This window comes from Rana temporaria, chromosome 3 (genome assembly GCF_905171775.1).
Source record: "Rana temporaria chromosome 3, aRanTem1.1, whole genome shotgun sequence".
NCBI classification, from domain to species: domain Eukaryota; kingdom Metazoa; phylum Chordata; class Amphibia; order Anura; family Ranidae; genus Rana; species Rana temporaria.
This window is the reverse complement of record NC_053491.1, coordinates 43,636,444-43,649,067: the sequence shown is the minus strand read 5'-3', so window position 1 is coordinate 43,649,067 and position 12,624 is coordinate 43,636,444. Positions and strand designations below refer to the sequence as shown.

Sequence of the window (12,624 nt, the reverse complement as noted above, 5' to 3'; positions counted from 1 at the left end):
TTTTTTTTGCTGACATGCCCAGCCTGCCCTGTACCACCCCAAACAGCTGTATAGCACCCCAGCCTGCCCTGTACCCCCCCCCCCCAAACAGCTCTGTACCACCCCAGCCTGCTCTGTACCACCCCAGCCTGCTCTGTACCACCCCAGCCTGCTCTGTACCACCCCAGCCTGCTCTGTACCACCCCAGCCTGCTCTGTACCACCCCAGCCTGCTCTGTACCACCCCAGCCTGCTCTGTACCACCCCAGCCTGCTCTGTACCACCCCAGCCTGCTCTGTACCACACAGCCTGCCCTGTACCATCCCAAACTTTCCCATGCCACCCCAACTTACCCTGTACCACCCTAACTTACCCTTTACCACCCCAATCTGCCCTATGCCACCATAACTTGCCCTATACCACCCCAACCTGCCCAATGCCACCCCAACTTGCCCTGTACCACCCCAACCTTTCCCATGCCATCCCAACTTGCCCATGCCATCCCAACTTGCCCTATGCCACCCTAACTTGCACTATACCACCCCAACCTGCCCTGTACCACCCTAACTTGCCCTATACCACCCCAACCCTATGCAACCCTAACTTGCCCTATACTACCCTATATCACCCCAACATGCCCTATACCACCTTAACCTGTCCTATACCACCCCACTACACCAACCTGCCACTATACCACTCTATACTACCCTAACCTGCCACTATACTGCCCTATACTATCATTTGCAGGGGCTGGTTTCGGGTGCGCCCCGTGCCCGTGCACTGCCTGCTTGGTGCTGGGCAGCCTAGACAGAGGGGGGGTGACACCGTGTTTTACTGCACCGGGTGACACCAACCCTAGTGACGCCACTGCACATGATTTGAGTAAAATCAGCAGAACTTCCCCTCATTTCAGATCTACTTCTCAGATTTACAGCGACTGCACATCCAAGTGCAATTTCAAGTGCACTTGTAGTTTGCACTTGTAGTGCAAAGTGGATTTGCCTTTTGTAAATAACCCCCCAAGTGTAACCACCCTCATTGGCCACTCACATCCTATATTGACCTATGATTACGAGGACTAAAGCGCATGTTCCTTTATCTTGATAGGATCTGATCCTCCTCTTGTCTCTTCCTGGACTATTTTCTTCCAATGACGTTCAGCAGATATCACAATCAGAAGCTCAGAAATAAAATATGTGGACCACCATCTGGTTTTAGAGTGCACTAGATGCTGGTGCACAAGACAAGTAACATGTACTAAAGCATCCAGCAACCATAGGTCAGTAGAGGAGGTGAGTGACCAATGGTGGTGGTTACACATGGTGTGAAGATCTCTTAGGCTGGGTTCACATATATGAGGCTGCGATTTGCAGTCCTGAGTCCAGTTCATTTCTGTTCACCGGTTCAGGTGCGATTCAGGTGTGAATTTTTACCTGAATTCACACCTGAACCGGACCCAAAAATGCATAGGACCCGTTTCAAAACCGCACTGCGGCTGCCCCGCACATGTGTGAACTGACTTTGAAAACCAGCCACATTCACATGTTATGCGCATTGGATGCAGTCAAAACGCAGCCAATGCGCATATATATGAGTGAGTGAGTGAGAAACTTATATAGTGCAACACATGCGAACTGAATCGCCTCTGTGCCCAGTCTGAAGGATGGGCACAGTTTTTAGAAGATTACAATTGTTCATTGAACAGCACATTCATGTGGACTTTTGTCGTTCTATATTTTTCAGTTTTTTCACTTAATTTCTGGACTATTATTTTGTGTGTGTGTGTATGTATGTATGTATGTATGTATATATATATATATATATATATATATATATATATATATATATATATATATATATATATATATATATATAGTGAAGAAAATAAGTATTTGAACACCCTGCTATTTTGCAAGTTCTCCCACTTGGAAATCATGGAGGGGTCTGAAATTGTTATCGTAGGTGCATGTCCACTGTGAGAGACATAATCAAAAAAAAAAATCCAGAAATCACAATGTATGATTTTTTTTAACTATTTATTTGTATGATACAGCTGCAAATAAGTATTTGAACACCTGAGAAAATCAATGTTAATATTTGGTACAGTAGCCTTTGTTTGCAATTACAGAGGTCAAACGTTTCTTGTAGTTTTTCACCAGGTTTGCACACACTGGAGGAGGGATTTTGGCCCACTCCTCCACACAGATCTTCTCTAGATCAGTCAGGTTTCTGGGCTGTCGCTGAGAAACACGGAGTTTGAGCTCCCTCCAAAGATTCTCTATTGGGTTTAGGTCTGGAGACTGGCTAGGCCACGCCAGAACCTTGATATGCTTCTTACAGAGCCACTCCTTGGTTATCCTGGCTGTGTGCTTCGGGTCATTGTCATGTTGGAAGACCCAGCCTCGACCCATCTTCAAAGCTCTAACTGAGGGAAGGAGGTTGTTGCCCAAAATCTCGCAATACATGGCCCCGGTCATCCTCTCCTTAATACAGTGCAGTCGCCCTGTCCCATGTGCAGAAAAACACCCCCAAAGCATGATGCTACCACCCCCATGCTTCACAGTAGGGATGGTGTTCTGGGATGGTACTCATCATTCTTCTTCCTCCAAACACGGTTAGTGGAATTATGACCAAAAAGTTATATTTTGGTCTCATCTGACCACATGACTTTCTCTGGATCATCCAAATGGTCATTGGCAAACTTAAGACGGGCCTTGACATGTGCTGGTTTAAGCAGGGGAACCTTCCGTGCCATGCATGATTTCAAACCATGACGTCTTAGTGTATTACCAACAGTAACCTTGGAAACGGTGGTCCCAGCTCTTTTCAGGTCATTGACCAGCTCCTCCCGTGTAGTCCTGGGCTGATTTCTCACCTTTCTTAGGATCATTGAGACCCCACGAGGTGAGATTTTGCATGGAGCCCCAGTCCGAGGGAGATTGACAGTCATGTTTAGCTTCTTCCATTTTCTAATGATTGCTCCAACAGTGGACCTTTTTTCACCAAGCTGCTTGGCAATTTCCCCGTAGCCCTTTCCAGCCTTGTGGAGGTGTACAATTTTGTCTCTAGTGTCTTTGGACAGCTCTTTGGTCTTGGCCATGTTAGTAGTTGGATTCTTACTAATTGTATGGGGTGGACAGGTGTCTTTATGCAGCTAATGACCTCAAACAGGTGCATCTAATTTAGGATAATAAATGGAGTGGAGGTGGACATTTTAAAGGCAGACTAACAGGTCTTTGAGGGTCAGAATTCTAGCTGATAGACAGGTGTTCAAATACTTATTTGCAGCTGTATCATACAAATAAATAGTTAAAAAATCATAAATTGTGATTTCTGGAATTTTTTTTTTTGATTATGTCTCTCACAGTGGACATGCACCTACGATGACAATTTCAGACCCCTCCATGATTTCCAAGTGGGAGAACTTGCAAAATAGCAGGGTGTTCAAATACTTATTTTCCTCACTGTATATATATATATATATATATATATATATATATACATATATATATATACATATACATATACATATACATATATATATATATATATATATATATATATATATATATAAAATGTGTAGTGTGTGTATATATACAATATTGGTAAAGGTTCAAGTTGTTTGTTATTTAAAAAACAAAAAAAGTCATGCTTGCCTCCACTGTGCAGTTAATTTTGCACAGGGTGGCCCCAATTGTCCTCTTCTGGGGTCCCACGACGGCTCCCCAGCTCCTCCCTGCATTAGATAACCCCTCTGGGAAACTTTCTCCTGGGGGGGGGGGGGGGGGGGGGGGGGGGGTTACCTTGCGGGTGCGCTCCTGTGTCATACACTCCTCGTCCATAGACGCCAAGTGTATGACTCGGCCCCGCCCCATCATTGGATTTGATTGACAGCAGTGGGAGCCAATGGCTGCACTGCTATCAATCTCTCCAATGAAGAGCCAACAAGGCGTGGTGAGAGGTAAGTAAAACAGAGGGGCTGGGGGCCGGACACTAAAAGGTGTTTTTTTTTCACCTTCATGTATAGGATGCATTAAGGTGAGAAAACACGAAGGTTTACAACCCCTTTAATTATGTGTGTATTTTTTACACACACTCACTCACTCACACACACACACACACACACACACACACACACACATTTTATATATATATATATATATATATATATATATATATATATATATATATATATATATATATATATATATATATATATATATATATATATATATATATATATATATATATATATATATATATATATATATTACTGTATTTATCTGCGTATACCGTGCACTTTTTTGCCCTGAAATTCAGGGCAAAATCGTGGGTGCGCGATATACGCCGATCTCCGCTTCCTGTGCCGAGTTTGAACGACTGCGCCGGCATATACCGAGCGCAGTACACTCGTGTATAGTCTGGCAGGCTCGGCTCCTCTCACAGTCACGTCCAGGACGTGACCGCGAGAGGAGACGAGCCTGCCCGACTATACACGAGTGTACTGCGCTCGGTATATGCCAGCGCAGTCGTTCAAACTCGGCACAGGAAGCGGAGATCGAGCGGGGAGGGCACCGCTGAAGGACGCCGGACCCAACGAGGAGGACACCACCGAAGCCGCAGATGGACGCCGGACCCGACGAGGCCGCCGATGGACGCCGCGCAAGACACCAAAACTATAAGTACTAAAATATTTTTTTTAAAGGAATGCGGGTCCACTTTAGGGGTGCGCACTATACGCTGGAGCGCGCAATACCCCGATAAATACGGTATATATATATATAATATAATATATTTATTAATTTTACACACACATCATTCATTGTACATGAGACCGAATTCTACCAGAAAACTACAGATTTGTGTTGAAGACTAGAGGGACTTTAATCAGCACTTTCACATTTCTCTTCTCATTTTACTCTTCAGCTCCTTCAAGATCGTTCTGTGATTGCTTCTTGCAATTTGCCTGCGGTGACCCTTCAGTACAAGCACTGGAATTAATCTGTCAACTGTGAATAACTGGTTGTACCTATGCAATTTATAATGAAACTCTGCTATGGACTTCTTCTACCAGAAATACGCTCTTTATATTGTATCTGGTGAATTTCTACTGAACTACTGATTTGTGTGTTGCAATTTGTTGCCAGTTTACGTTCTGTTTACTCTTTTTTTATATGGGGAAAAAACTGGAAATACTTTGAACATATAGGAGCATGTGAGCTGAAGTCACAACCACTCAATGATCCATATGAGTTTACAGCTTTTTTATTTTTTTAAAATAAGTTTTACATGAGTTAAGATGGGCAAGAATATTCAACATGTAGGCATTTTCTGTCTTATTAATTGCTGTCCTGATGACAGATGTCGGTGGAGGAGGACTTGACAGGAATTTTCCCCAGTGGGGACACAGGCATTAAGAGACCCTGTTACCAGAGCAACAATCTTCCCATAAGGTTATATGTGCATTCAGTGAGGGGCATTTATCAGTTCTATCCCAAGGCAAAGGGACTCTGAACAAAGAGGGAGATGCATCGAGATACAGATTTATAACAAAATTATAGCCGGTGTCCTAAATCCCTCCTTTGCCTGCAAGTACATTCAACCTGACCCTGACCACTCCATAATTCTTCATCTGTTTATAGAGAGAATCTGGCTCATCTTCAGTAATAAATCTCCAGTGTTTCACTTGGCTGCCCTGACACACAGCTCTGTACACCTGTCACTGAGACTTTGCTGAAGGCAAGGCAATCTGATTTATGACCAATTGGGGTTGATTTACTAAAACTGGAGAGTATAAAAATCTGGTGCAGCTCTGCATAGAAACCAATCGGCTTACAGTTGTTTTTTTCTTTTGGCAAAGCTTAAGTCAACAAGCTGAAATCAGAAGCTGATTGGCTACAATGCAGAGCTGCACCAGATTTTGCACCCTCCAGTCTTCGTAAATCAACCTGTTTTTAGGGTACAGTTTTTAAGATGTTCATGTTCCTACAGCCCCCCCCTCTTTTGACAGCGGGACGGGGATCTTCTCCTCGTACCAGCTGTCGCTGTTTGAAAAGAACATAAACCCTGCAGGGCTCCGCCCATACAGGCTCATAGTGCTTTTGATGTTAATTTTATTTTTATTTGTATTTTTAGAACTTCTCCTTTTAAAACATTCTCTGGAGTTGGGTTTGAATGATGTATTTTTACATGCGATTTTTAGATGCAGTGCAAATTCACAGCAACTTTGCTGCAGATTCTGCACTGCACCGCAGATAAATTGTAACCCATTCATGCAAACTGATTGCGGAATGTATGTTGGCGACACCCTGCAATTGGTTTGCAAAACGCAGCGATCCGATTCTGGTGCATACAAAAAAAATACGTGGACCAGTTTGGTGCAAATGCGGTGCAATTTAAGCCATGCAAATATATGCTTCAAATCGCACCCCAGAGACACCGCATGTAATTGGTTGCCATTGTTTTTTTGTCTTTTTTTACTTTTACGTTGCTGTTAATGATGGGTATCCTTGACGTGTATAAAATTCCAGCATCTCCATATGTTTAGTAACCACTATGTAGATCTCTACAGATGAACAGCTTGATATAAACAGTTAAAGTTTCTCATGAAATGAAATATTTGTTATATAAGGTATGTTTTAATTTACTAATCGAAGCACAATTTTATAAATATTTTTAAAGCATAAAAACTTGTTTCCTCGTGTTGCTTACTGTATCGTGTAAATGTTTATTGTAATAAAAACACTGTTCTCAACATAGATAGATAGATAGATAGATAGATAGATAGATAGATAGATAGATAGATAGATAGATAGATAGATAGATAGATAGATATACAGTACAGACCAAAAGTTTGGACACACCTTCTCATTCAAAGAGTTTTCTTTATTTTCGTGACTATGAAAATTGTAGATTCACACTGAAGGCATCAAAACTATGAATAAACACATGTGGAATTATACATAACAAAAAAGTGTGAAACAGCTGAAAATATATTTCATATTCTAGGTTCTTCAAAGTAGCCACCTTTTGCAGCAGACACATCTCTAGAACTGGTAAGAGGAGACTGTGTGAATCAGGCCTTCATGGTAGAATATCTGCTAGGAAACCACTGCTAAAAGGCAACAAGCAGAAGAGACTTGTTTGGGATAAAGAACACAAGGAATGGACATTAGACCAGTGGAAATCTGTGCTTTGGTCTGATGAGTCCAAACTTGAGATCTTTGGTTCCAACCCCCGTGTCTTTGTGCGACGCAGAAAAAGTGAACGGATGGACTCTACATGCCTGGTTCCCACCGTGAAGCATGGAGGAGGAGGTGTGATGGTGTGGGGGTGTTTTGCTGGTGACACTGTTGGGGATTTATTCAAAATTGAAGGCATACTGAACCAGCATGGCTACCACAGCATCTTCCAGCGGCATGCTATTCCATCCGATTTGCGTTTTAGTTGGACCATCATTTATTTTTCAACAGGACAATGACCCCAAACACACCTCCAGGCTGTGTAGGGGCTATTTGACCAAGAAGGAGAGTGATGGGGTGCTGCGCCAGGTGACTACCTCTTGAAGCTCATCAAGAGTGTGCCAAGAGTGTGCCAAGCAGTAATCAAAGCAAAAGGTGGCTACTTTGAAGAACCTAGAATATGAAATATATTTTCAGTTGTTTCACACTTTTTTGTTATGTATAATTCCACATGTGTTACTTCATAGTTTTGATGCCTTCAGTGAGAATCTACAATTTTCATAGTCATGAAAATAAAGAAAACTCTTTGAATGAGAAGGTGTGTCCAAACTTTTGGTCTGTACTGTGTGTGTGTGTGTGTGTGTGTGTGTGTGTGTGTGTGTGTGTGTGTGTATATGTATATCCACTTCCATACCGGGCCTATTTTGGCACTGTTCTCCTTTATGTAAGAAAATTTTTGCTAGAAAATTAATCAGAACCCCCAAACATTATATATTTTTTTTTAGCAGACACCCTAGGGAATAAAATGGCGGTCATTGCAACTTTTTTTCTCGCACGGTATTTGCGCAATAATTTTTCAAACGCCTTTTTTTAGGGAAAAAAACAGTTTCATGAATTAAAAAATAACAAAACAGTAAAGTTAGCCCAATTTTTTGTATAATGTGAAAGACGATGTTACGCCGAGTAAAAAGATACCTAACATGTCACGCTTTAAAATTGCGCACACTCATGGAATGGCGCCAAACTTCGGTACTTAAAAATCTCCATAGGCGACGCTTTAAATTTTTTTACAGGTTACTATTTTTGAGTTAGAGTAGCTCTAGTGATAGAATTGTTGCACACGCTCTAACGCACGCGATGATACCTCACATGTGGGGTTTGAACGGTGTTTACATATGTGGGCGGGACTTGCATGCGCGTTCGCTTCTGCACACGAGCGACCGGGACAGGGGCGTTTTAAATTTTTTTTTTTTATTATTTTTTTTTTTTACTTCATTTTTTTATTTTTACACTTTTTTTGACTTTTTTTTTTTGATCACTTTTATTCCTATTACAAGGAATGTACACATCCCTTGTAATAGGAATCAGTGTGACAGGTCCTCTTTATGGAGAGATGCAGGGTCAATAAGACCCCACATCTCTCCTACAGGCTTACAAGCATGAAATCGGTGAAAAACATTTCACCGATTACATGCCGACAGCCGCGATAGCGGCTTTGTTTACTTCCGGGTACCGGGCGTGACGTCATAACGTCGCGCCCGGCCCTCCGACGGTCATAGAGATGACTGTGACCGTCTGGTCACCAGTCATCTCTATGGTTCAGCAACGTGCGCCGGCCGATTCGCTCTCCGGGCCTCCGATGGCACGGGAGAGCCCGGAGAAGCACCGGATGGCGGCGGGAGGGGGGGGGACGTCCCCTCCCGCTGCCTAGAAGAACGATCGAGCGCCGCTTTGATCGTTCTTCTGGTGCACAGAATCGCCGGCTGAAGACAGAGATATCTGAATGATAGCTGCAGGTATCATTCAGATATCACCACTCAAAGTCCAGGACGTCCTACGGATCTGAAGTGGATATATATATATATAAACAAATCTCCAATGGTAAAATGGAAATTAGCTAAACTGGAATTTCCATTTTAAACACCTGATTTTTGAATCATAATGCTGCTACTGTCCTGACCTGTCGGTATGGGAAGTGTGATTTTCTTTTTGGTTTTTTTTTGTTTCCTTTATGGAGACGTCAGAGATTTCCAATATATCTCTGTGATTCCAGCATTTTCCAGCAGAGGGAGCTGCACACTATCACATCATAAGGTGCTGTGTATGAGACTTTGTATGCCGCGTGATAAATCTGCAGAGATAAATGCAATGCACAATATGTGCTCCCTATTGATTAATGCTCACCATACACCAGTTAACATTTTCCTAACATTCATTTGACGTTATAATAGTCAATAGGATCAAATTGTTATTCATTATTGACCATAGTGACTGGAGATTCAAAGAAGAACTGAGAATTTTTCTTGAGCAAACTTTACCTATGAATGCGGTTTTTCGTTCAGGAAAAATCGTACATATTGTAATGAAACCTGCTTTAAGGGCTTCATGCACACTGCAGCTAAAAAAAAGCTTCTTTTATTTTAGATTAAAGAAGCTTATGCTTTTTCAGGCTCTCTTGCATGTTTTTATTGACCTTTCTTTTATTGCTCAATAAAAGCATTTTTTTTTTCGCAAACCCTCCCCTTTTAGCTATTTATTTTATTTTTGTTGTGTGTTTTTGAGCTTCTTTAACCACTTTCTTACTGGGCACTTAAACCCCCCTCCTGCCCAGACCAGCTTTCAGCGCTGACGCACTTTGAATGACAATTGCGCGGTCATACAACACTGTACCAAAAGGACATTTTTCTCATTATTTTTTTTCACACAAATAGAGCTTTCTTTTGGTGGTATTTAATCACCGCTGTTTAAACAAACACAAAAACATGGAAAATTTTGAAGATAAAAATCATGTTTCATAGTTTGTTATAAAATTTAGCAAACGGGTAATTTTTCTCCTTCATTGATATGCGCTGATGAAGACCGGAGAAAAGACTGGACAGCCGCACTTCCACGAAATTCTTAAAGTTGCTTTTAATGATAAAAAATGAAAACGGCACTACTAATCACAGCAGACAGTGGGGTGGATAGCTGACGCGTTTCGCACTGGGGTATCAGCGCTTAGTCATAGCTGATATGTGCTGATGAGGCGGCACTGGTGGGCACTGATAGGTGGTACAGATAAGGGGGCACTGGTAGGTGGCACTGCAAGCGCTGGTGGTCACTGGCAGGTGTCTCTCCTTCATTGGGACCGACGTCCAGATGACAGCCGCCAGTGATCGGCTATTTTTTTGCGTGAGGAGAAAAAATTGCCGATTACCGTCTCTGTTTACATCACATGATCAGCTGTCATTGGCTGACAGCTGATCACGTGGTAAGAGGTCGGGTTCGACCCCTTACTCTGATCTGTGATCAGCCGAGTCTCATAGACTTGCTGATCACAGAGCGTGCCCTGCAGGGGTTGCGCAGGCCGATTGAGCACAGGAGGATGTCCAGGGATGCCCTCCTGGCAATTCAGGTCTGCGCTGTAGCCGTCTTTCGGCTATAGCGCGGGTCTGTAGTGGTTAAACTTTTTTTTTTACTGCTGCTTTTCGCGTGTTTTTGGGCACTTGGGCGTTTTTTTCTGCTCGAAAGCTCCTCTCAAAAATGCGAGTGTGTTTTTTTTTATTTTTATTTTTTTATTCTGCCTGTAAGCCCATGTTTGCGCTAGTGCGATTTGACATGTCAAATCGGTGGCATTTGCCGGCAATGGCACGCCGCATCGATTTCAAAAAGTAGTTTCTGTACTACTTTTTTTTTTTTATTTCGGCCCACGATTTACATTGACATATATGCAGAAACCTACACATATGTCTCTGTAATCGCGGCCCGAAATTGGGACCGACAAGCGGGAGTCAAATCGTTTGAGTTCAGCTGAACTCGCATGGTTTCACTCCCGCAGCCCAGTGTGAACCTGGGCTAAAAGCCTGAAAAAGCCAATAGTATGCATGGACACATGGAGGGAAGAAAAAAAAAAAAAGCTCAAAAGCCTAAAGGAGCCGCTTCTTTGGGCTGCAGTGTTCATGAGCCCTTTTAAGCCTGGAATTTCCCCAAACTAGCAGCTCTGGCTGAAGTTTTAAGGGGTTTCAATTAATGAAAATCTAACCCTGAATAGCCTGTTTAAAATGGTTGTAGACCCCGCTTGGTGATTTTTAGCTTCAGGTAAGCCTATAATAAGGAAAGCAGGGCAGCTCAATTCACTTGAATGGGTCTTGATCGGTGGGCAGTAGCTCCTGGGGTTATAATTGCTGCTGCAATGCAATGCATCGGTGGCGTGTGTACACCCCCTGGCTGCTAAAGGGGGAGTGGCTGTGGAGCGGTAGAACTGTGGCTCAACTGTGGGGCTTTACCACCCCCTCCCCAACCTCACATTAGGGCTGCACGATTCTGGTCAAAATGAGAATCACGATTCTTTTGCTTAGACTAAAGATCACGATTCTCAAAAAATGTATGCCAGAACCCCCCCCCCCCCCCCCCCCCCCCAAAAAAAATTTTTTTTTTATAAATAAACCTGTGATTTATCTGAAAAATATGAATATATAAAAAAAGAGACCAGTGATATGTCTATAATGTTAAAGATCATATAACTCCTATGAAAAAAGCAGAATCAAACTTTGATTCTGCTTTTTTCATAGGAGTTATATGGTCTTTAACATTATAGACATATCACTGGTCTCTTTTTTTTTTTTTTTTATACATCAGAAGCAGTACTGCCAGCAACCATTGGGTGGCGCATGGATACACACAGTTGTACAGAACTGTGAGAAGGATTAATACATCAGAAGCAGTACAGCCGGCAACCACTGGGTGGCGCATGGATACAAACTACTGTTGTACAGAACTGTGAGACTTGAAGCTCAGGCATCTATCCTGCGGCGCAGGCTGCTCACGTCGGTTTTGATATCGGCGCCATTTGCGTTCCACGCTGGTTACGTGGAACCAGCGGTGAAAACAGAAGAATCGCGGGTCATCAGGCGGGCGGGGAGAATCGAAATCGCGATTCTCTCCGCGATTAATCGTGCAGCTCTACCTCACATGTAAATGAGCCCTTAAAAGAAAAAAACAAAACTCCAGCTGTGTTTTTGTTGCACCTGTGTGCATGAGGCCCAAAGTTGGCCATAGATGGATCACATCTCGGCTGGTTCCGCAGGGACTGGACACGATTTGACCCATCTATGATCCATTAATCAATTTCAGTATAACCAGCCTGTTTGTATTTCTTTTCATGTGATCACTGCCAGCAGCTATAGCTGCCAGCATTGATCATTGTGTAGGGAAGGCTCCCTGCGAGCAAAACACAATAGCGCCGCGGGAGGGATTCTCACATCAATACTGAACTGTGATAAGGAAATCAAGAATTTTCGTTCCTTCTTCTGACAGTAGAAGGAAAGAAGATTGCATTATCTATGGGCTGCTAAAGATTAGATTACAGTAATCACGTTGGCAGTAACTGCGATCCAAATATTTATAAAGGGAAGATATACAAGAGATAAAAATCCTGGCTTGTGTTCATGTTCTGATTGTGAAATCCCCCCCCCCCCCCCAAAAGG

General features: G+C 42.8%; 1 protein-coding gene across 1 annotated transcript in view; it reads left to right on the top strand.

Annotated features, from left to right (window-relative positions):
- CIB1 (calcium and integrin binding 1) overlaps nucleotides 1-6,667 on the top strand; it is a 41,956-nt gene extending 35,289 nt beyond the window's left edge. The window contains exon 7 of the mRNA XM_040342465.1: nucleotides 4,905-6,667. Within this exon, the coding sequence (XP_040198399.1) occupies nucleotides 4,905-4,926 (22 nt within the window). The 3' untranslated portion in view covers nucleotides 4,927-6,667. The remainder of the gene's footprint in view (nucleotides 1-4,904) is intronic.
- The last annotated feature ends 5,957 nt before the right edge of the window (nucleotides 6,668-12,624 follow it).